The 8,603-nt window shown below is 38.3% G+C and overlaps 1 protein-coding gene across 1 annotated transcript; it reads left to right on the top strand.

The window, feature by feature from the left end:
• The first annotated feature begins 1,510 nt into the window (after positions 1 to 1,510).
• Positions 1,511 to 8,478, top strand: gmpr (guanosine monophosphate reductase). The gene is made up of 9 exons (XM_015379616.1): positions 1,511 to 1,818; positions 4,269 to 4,388; positions 4,488 to 4,571; positions 5,078 to 5,251; positions 5,325 to 5,406; positions 5,709 to 5,815; positions 6,568 to 6,610; positions 6,697 to 6,856; positions 7,748 to 8,478. Exons 1-9 carry the CDS (start codon positions 1,732 to 1,734, stop codon positions 7,926 to 7,928), a joined length of 1,038 nt encoding a protein of 345 aa, XP_015235102.1. The 5' UTR covers positions 1,511 to 1,731; the 3' UTR covers positions 7,929 to 8,478.
• Positions 8,479 to 8,603: the final 125 nt, after the last annotated feature.

Below are 8,603 nucleotides of genomic sequence, written 5' to 3'. Positions count from 1 at the left end.
CTATCTCCAGCTGTCAATGGGCGAGAGGCGGGGTACATCCTGGACAGGTCGCCAGTCTATCACAGGGCAACACAGAGACAAACAGGACAACAATTCACACACACACTCACATCTAAGGAGAATTTAAAGAAGCCGATTAACCTAACAGTCTTGTTTTTGGACTGTAGAAGGAAGCCAGAGTACCTACGCATGCACAGGGAGAACATGCAAACTCTGTGCAGAAAGACTCTGGGCCAGAAATCAAACACGCGACCTTTTTGCTGCAAGGCAGCAATGCTACCCACTGCCCCACTGTACAGCCCAACCAGGCTGATGTGTTTTGGATCAGCTGCAGCTGTCTGATGGACTTTTTAGGCAAACTTGTGAAGACACCGTTGCAGTAATCAATAGAACTAAAGATAAATGCATGAATCATTTTTTTCTAAATCCTGCTTAGACATTAGTCCTTTAATCCTGGAAATCATAACACCAAGATTTCAGCCATAATCAGTGGTTTCTAGCTATAGTAGCTGAAGCTGTTTGCTAACTCTGGATCTCTCCTCCTTTGGTCCGAAAACTATTACCTCAGTTTTGGTTTTATTCAGTTCGGGAAAATTATGGTTTCTTCACATATTGATCTATTCTAAGCATCTAGTCAATGTTCTAATGGGTTCATATTCACCTGGCAATATTGTAATGTAAGCTGTGTGTCATCTGCATAGTTATGGTTTTGTAATCTTTTTGTTTGCTATAATCCAAGCTAAGGGAACATGTAGATACAGAGTAGGAGGGACCCCAGAATGGACCCTTGAGGAACCCCATATTAAGTTGAATACAGACAAGCATTCCCTGGAAAGCAGGTACAATCAATGAGACTGTGGGATCTTTTTTTAGTCATGGCAGAAGTCCAATGTATACCCTGTAACGCTAAAACAGGCATTTTTGCTCCTTTATTATTAGGCGCATGGTATTTAAAATAAATAGATCTTAAACATTTAAAATATTAAGGTTTAAGATCTGAGTGAGTAGCTGCAATAAAAAATCAGAACATGTCTTATTTGAAGACTATCCGGGGACTCTAAGTTGGCAAACGTCTCATGAGTTTGAAGAATAAAGGCACTCTCAAAGATTTGGGACATCAAGCATGCAGAACTGTTTTTCATTCAAACATTTTCTTCTCACATGTAAGTGAATGTGCATAAACTGCTTTAAAACCAAACCTTGTTAAAGATATTTGTTGGCCACAGTTCTGTTTATAAAGAAAAGCATTTCTTATATCTGTTGTAGTAGTCCTTCTGTCATGGCCATGATCAGTCTCAGCTTCTGTCTGCCTTGATGTCTAACCAGTGAAAGCAGCAATGCCCCAGCTGGACAGCAGGTGTGCTCTCAGCACTGCAGCAGCAAAGCCACTGCAGTGTTCCTCTTTCTATGTGTGCCAAGGAGAGTTTGAGTGTGTCAGAGCCTGCATCGGTGGATGGGAACTGCTGCTCCTGCCACTCTGCTGAAGGAGAGGGTGGGTGGAGGGGGTGTCGTTGGAAGGCTGGAGGAGAGGATGGAAAAACATAGAAAGAGGGAGGGAGAGAGCCCAGGCCCAAATAAAGCCATGGGGGCTAGAACTGGGCTGGGTCCCCCTCTGCTTTAAATACGCTGGCCGCCTGCAGGTTCGGGTTTGGTGGTTGGAGTTCAGCACCGGTGACAGCTGCTGCAGCCTTCCTCAGGAGAGTCTCAACATCAGTGTTCTGGGCATCCAGGATGCCTCGAGTGGACGCAGACCTCAAGCTGGACTTCAAGGATGTCCTGTTCAGACCCAAAAGGAGCAGCCTGAAGAGCCGCTCAGAGGTTGGTGCTGTTAGTTACAGGCAGACAGATGATGTAGAGCAGCTTTCTCAGGAGACCTGTGCTCAGCTGAGTGCTACAGGCCTCTGTGCTGGATGACACACCAGAATCCTGGTGAGCTGTCAGAAATGTAGGACCATCTAATTGTTACAAAATCTTTACTGAAGTAAAATGCAAGTAAAACTGTTTTGTTTTTAAGAACAGGAATGAACTTTATCAATAATCCTGAAAGGCTGACAGATTAGGAGCTGAGCTCATTAATTTCCACACTAATATTCGTCTTTTCTTAAGATTTTATCTGTCCTTTCTGTCAGCTATGAAGGGTGAAGTTATTTTCCTCTATAAATGTGATCATGGAGTAGGGAGGTGACCTTCTTAAAGGTGACAGCAAACAATGCTAGCATTTAAAAGGGAACATGTTTGCCACAACACAAAGGGAAAAAAGCATCCAACAAGAATAAGCAAATCAGAAGCCAGACCAGATCATTTTGATCAGATATTTATATTTTAAAACTGGATAAACTTGTTTTGCATTCAAGCCTCCGTACTGGTGGAACACCCTGTTCCTGTTGTTTAACCCTACAATGTCCTCAGCTGGTGAAGCATCACCAGATCTGGCTCTAATTCTGCCCCGAGCTGCTCCCAATGGGTCAGTGTCGGTAGACTAGGAGCAGAAAGCGGCCAGAGGTGGTATCTGAGAGGTGGGAAGCAACATGAAGCACAGGACACTTCTCAGAAATGCTGTTTATAAATAGGACTGCGCGTGTGTTACAGATGAGACCAGAGCACATTCCGTATGACAAATAGATATGAGTGTACTGTAACATAAACATGGGGAACAAGATGAAGGAAAGGATGAACTCCTGGCCTATGAAGTGAGGGAATATGCTGTCTGTCACAGTAAAGAACTTGATCTGTCATCTCTACTTTATTTGCTTTTTCCATCCTAGTGGGACTTGCTTTCTTTATAATAACAAAGCCCCCATCCATGTTATATGAGGGATTGACAAATAGCTATAAGAGTATTGTCACACAACAAATAAGGCATTTGATTGTGGAAGAACACTGACACACTTGCCAAGTAGCAGCATCTGGAAAAAAACACATGGAGTGGCAGATCCTGGATGTAAAAGCCCATCATCATACTTTAACATTAAACAGTTCAACATGATCTCTGATAAATCTAAAAAAAACTGAACAAATATTTATTGGTTTTGAATCAACATGGGTTCTCATTTTAAAGTAAACAAGTTCAAAGAAAATCTTTCGACTGATGCAACAAAAAACTCCCTCCTTGCATCTGCAGTGGTAATGATGTCGTCTGGGCTCCACTACCCAACATCAGCCCTGAGCTATTTATGACTGTGGAGTGCATTTCATTGTATATAAAACATAGTTTATTATGTATTACAAGTCAAAATGATCTTGTTTTCCCCAGTTTAACATCACAAAACCTTGACCTACTGTAAAGACAGGAAAATGATTATAAATTTATTAATCAACGGAACCATTGATGGACGACTGAGGCGTACAGAACGAGGGAATAACCACTTTTGCAATGACAAGCAACACGCAATCTGTTATTAATTAATTAATTAATTCCAGTAGATGTTTGATTTACTTATTACTTATGTTACTTATTTTCATTCCTATGCTGGTCATCTTTCTTATTTTCTAAATAACATGTAGCATCACATCATCACAAATAATGATTGGATAGGAAATTAAATCAAAAGCAGCCATAATTAAAAACAAAATTCCTGAATGTTGATCGATCAAGTTAATTTAAAAACATCACAAAACACCAGGCTCCTTGGAGGCACCATATAAATAACTAAAGGAGCCGGACTCATACTTTAGGCAAGAAAATTCTAAGTGCTGTACATGAAAAAAAGAAAAGTACATTGCAATTGCAAAGAAGCAATTTCAATATTTTAATAGGATAAAAGTGAATAATAAAGATAAGATAACTATATAAAAAAGGGATAGTTGGCCTGAAAACTTGATTAATATTGTTAAGAAAACAAAGACAAAGTACACTCTAAATAAATAATCTCAATTTAAAGCAGCTGAGGGAAATCATTCCAGGTACGTGGAAGATAAGCTGCACTGGAAGCACAGAAGCATGATGAGATATTGACCAATGTCGCACAGTAAGTTAGTTCCTATAGCTGGAGTAGTTTTATGTTATAAATGTTCTACCTCTGCAAAGCAATGAGAGATAATAACCGATTGTAGAGTCCTTTGTAAAATATTGTTTTATATATATGTTATATATATACTATAGCCTATGAAGAAACCAAAATTAAATCAAACTTTTCTATTACACATTGTAGGTGCATTGACATTAAAGCCAGACAGACCAGGACATTTATAAGTCATTAATGTTTTGACAGAGTCTGCAAATGTTTTGTTATTTTTTGAATAGAGAATAATATTTTATTCAACTTTAGGTTGATCTTCAAAGGACCTTCACATTCCGCAACTCCAAGCAGACCTACACCGGTATCCCCATCATTGCAGCCAACATGGACACAACAGGAACCTTTGAGATGGCAAAGGTTCTCAGTAAAGTGAGTTTTTCTCATGTGACAGAGAGTTACTAAGCGGATCTTTGGTATTGCTGGTTTCCACTTCAATTAAGAGTCTTTCTGGTATTTTCCTTTCTATAGCACACCCTCTTCACAGCCATCCATAAACACTACTCTGTAGAAGACTGGAAAAGCTTTGCTGCTGACCATCCGGAATGCTTAGAGGTAACATCGCACCTGTTGTTTTTTAAATAATGAAAGTATGATCATTCACAATTTTACATTGTCTTACTAAAAACTTAAAACTTTCCACATGTTCCAACGACAAACTTTACAAAAAAAATGTTTTATTTCATACCATCGACCAAGACTAGGCACTGCAAGTTAAACAGAAAATGATTTGTGTTCTGACGTTAAAAAAAAAAAAAAACAGTAGGAAAATATATGAACTGTAACTCAGACATTTATTCTAACCTTTACTTAAGAATGGTAAGAAGAAACTACAGCCTTTTTATCTACTGGAAATCAAAGTCCAGACCTAAATCCTGCTGAGAATCTGTGGAAAGTCTTAAAATATGATGGAATAAGATAAATATTATGTATCCAAAATGACTGAACTTGTTCTGTTTGATTGGAAAAGACAAGGATTCCAGAGTCTCTCAGATTTTAGTTCATAACAAAATTAAAATCCATGCATATTTGTTATAACATCCTGTTTTTCAAACACATAGCATGTAGCTGCCAGCTCGGGAAGTAGCAATGCAGATCTGGAGAAGCTGTGCGCCATCCTGCAGGCCGTCCCTGCTCTCAAGTACATCTGTCTAGATGTGGCCAATGGCTACTCTGAGTACTTTGTGGAGTTTGTCAAGACAGTGAGAGAAAAGTTCCCCAAACACACCATCATGGTAAGAAACTGGATAGAAGTCTGCCCCCCCTTTCACATAATAAGATCAGTCTGACAGTGCTTCTTGGTTTAAGGCTGGAAACGTGGTGACAGGGGAGATGGTGGAGGAGCTCATTCTCTCTGGTGCTGATATCATCAAAGTGGGTATTGGACCAGGTGGGTTTAGATGCAATCGTTTGACTGTGCAGGATTTCAGAAGAAAATTGAACATGTTTGTCATTTTACGTAGTAAGTGTTCTGCTTATACACAATAGACAAAAGAAGATAAATAATGGAGATAAATTTTGAAAACTAGTTAGTAAAACAGTAGCTTAAACCATCATATGTAGAAAGCAGGATATGAGGAGCAAATTTGCTGATTCTGCACAGTAGTTATCTGTAGCAACTTAATTTGAACACATATAGAAGCAACAGAGGGATGCCCCCCTCTAATGCAGTAGTAATGATGTCTTTTTCAGGTTCTGTGTGCACAACAAGGATCAAGACAGGTGTGGGTTATCCACAGCTGAGTGCTGTTATAGAATGTGCAGACTCAGCCCATGGACTCAAAGGACACATCATCTCGGTGAGAGCACGTTATTTTCCTTGCATGTATGCCTGTTAAAGGGCTCACAGTTTTGTTATAATTTATCATTCAGATTGAGTTTAAAGCAGAGTAGAACTGCAAGAGGATTTGCTGCCTAGACTAAAATTTATGTAACATTTGAATTTGAATAATCACAATAAGCTCTGAACAAACTCTGACATTTCTGGTTTTAGACTTTCTTTAGGAGACAGGGGATGCTTTTTCATCTAAATTATTATTATTATTTTCTTATTTGTTTGATCAATTAATTTTGCATCCTTGTTAGTAAAAGCATGAAAAATTTGTCTTTATTTGTAAATATTTATTTGATTATTCCATATTATGCACTGGAATTAAGAGACTGCAGTTATTTCTTCTTATTTCAAATGTAAATTGTCTTATTCCACTGGCAAAGTGCCTCACTTACCGGCTTAATTGAAGACAAAGAAGCACTAAACAAAATTTCTTATTTCATATTTCATTATTTAAAGCTTACCCATTAGAAACATACTCACCATTGGGTAATATAGTTTGAGGAAATTGGGGAAATTGTGTCTAGAAGGGATATGAGATGCATTCTGCTCTGCATGTAAAAGTTTTTATGAATTTCTTATCCAAGTTGAGCAAAAAGTTCCTTTTCTGATCAGAAAGGTATCGCCTGCAGACACTAGAGGGCAGCATTGGTCTACCAAGACAGAAAGATTATTTCTGTTGAATTCAACAAATGTATTTATGAACTATTGATTTTATAGGATGGGGGCTGCAGTTGTCCAGGAGATGTAGCAAAGGCCTTTGGTGAGTAATCATGCTTCTGTTTCTGTGTCTTTATCATTTTCTATCCTTAAAAACCACAAGCTCTGGTTTTGACTTCTGTTTCTCAGGCGCCGGAGCTGACTTTGTCATGATGGGAGGAATGCTGGCAGGTCATGACCAGTGCACGGGGGAGGTCATTGAAAAGAACGGCAAGAAGTACAAACTCTTCTATGGAATGAGCTCTGATACAGCCATGAAGAAATATGTGGGTGGAGTTGCAGAGTACAGGTGAGGGACAGGAATCATTACTTCATGATGTTTAGTGCAGGAAATCTGCCTTGGTGATATAAAAGTCAATGAGATAAATTTACAAATCACTCAGTTCAATTATATAACAAAAAAACAAAAACAAAAGCAATGTAATCATATCATCCCACAAAGAAAAAAGTTAAAAAATGTCAGTTTTTCTTTAAAGCCGACCCTATCATTAACCTATAGAGCTTTTGGATGTGGGACCTTTTCTAGTCCTCTATAAATGGCTACAGCAGCCCAGCTGTGACTAGTCCACAAAATTCATAACAAAGATTAGGTATTTTTTGCAGGATTCAAAATGAATATATCTACCAATTGAAATGAATAATATCAAAAATATCCATTTGACCTCTGACACATGTTTTGTGATACTGGGGTAAGTATAGTACTGTAGCCAAAAATCTGACTAAAGTAAAAGCATTATTTAAAATGATTTTCTTTAGTAAAACCAGAACATAGTCATCCAAGAATAACTCAAGAGTTAAAAAAACCCCTGGTAAAATAGATTCTCAACCACAGAGTAACTGTTGGCTCATAACAACGATTTAATGTTTAAAATTATGCCATCAGACAGAAAACTGTGAGCTAATTTATAATCAAAAACGCAACATTTAATAGAAAAATACATACCTGATTACAGAATCAGAAATTTGAGCAAAAGAAAAACACATTTCCATGTCCACATAACCCTACATCAGTTTAGCAGGTGAGGTTTAGGAGAAGTTTAGGAGCTGATGAATAACCATCAGCTACAATTATTCCTAAAACTGACATTCTAAAATTTACTCAAGTAAATGTAACTGAGTAAACCCACCTCTGCTGACATCCTACAGTTGCTTCCACATTCTCTTCTTTCTTTGCTTTCAGGGCATCTGAGGGGCGGACGGTGGAGGTTCCTTACAGAGGAGATGTAGAAAACACGATCCGTGACGTCTTAGGCGGACTCCGTTCCACATGTACCTACGTAGGAGCAGCCAAACTTAAGGAGCTGAGCCGGAGAACCACCTTTATCCGAGTCACGCAACAATCCAGCCAAATGTTCACATAGGGAAGCAAAATTCCCTCCTAACCGCCTATAGAACTGAAATCATGACTCCACTACTTTATTGTGCATGTCTGTGCAGTTTCAAACTGAAAGCCCATCCTGTTTGGGTCTTATGTAGTTAGGCATGTAATACGGGAATGTGCAAAAATAATACACCAAAGATAACCTGCTACTGGTTTAGCAGAATTAGATAAAGAACCATATGACTGAGGGCCATTTGTTTCTTTATTCAATCTCTCTGCAACTCCTAAATCTAACAGTGATGTTTTTGCATTCACACTACTAACTACTCAAACTTCAGAATTTTAGTCTCAGCTCATTGAACATTAACTCATCAGAAAGGGATTTCTTGTTTTTAATTTCTTGAGAATAAGTAAATCAAAATGCAAGATCCAGAAAATCAAACTTTTATCTTTGGACAAATCATGTGTCAATAAACTCTATGCAGAAACATCTGTTAACTTGGTCTGGTGTTGATTACCATTTAAAGTAGAAAAGGGGAATGTGTCCTTACACCTAAATTAATCCAGATCTAATCCCATTACTGACACAAATGTCAGTGTATGTTAGTAGAGTGGTAGAAAGTGGTGCAATGTACAATTTTCTCAACTTAGCAATTAAAAAACTAAAGACTGTCATTTCTGTGATCATTTAGACTGCTTTTCTCTGAAACAACAT

Source organism: Cyprinodon variegatus, unplaced genomic scaffold, assembly GCF_000732505.1.
Source record: "Cyprinodon variegatus isolate N-32 unplaced genomic scaffold, C_variegatus-1.0 Scaffold196, whole genome shotgun sequence".
In the NCBI taxonomy this organism is placed as follows: domain Eukaryota; kingdom Metazoa; phylum Chordata; class Actinopteri; order Cyprinodontiformes; family Cyprinodontidae; genus Cyprinodon; species Cyprinodon variegatus.
Note: the sequence above shows the minus strand (reverse complement) of the source record. Positions and strands in the feature narration are given on the sequence as shown.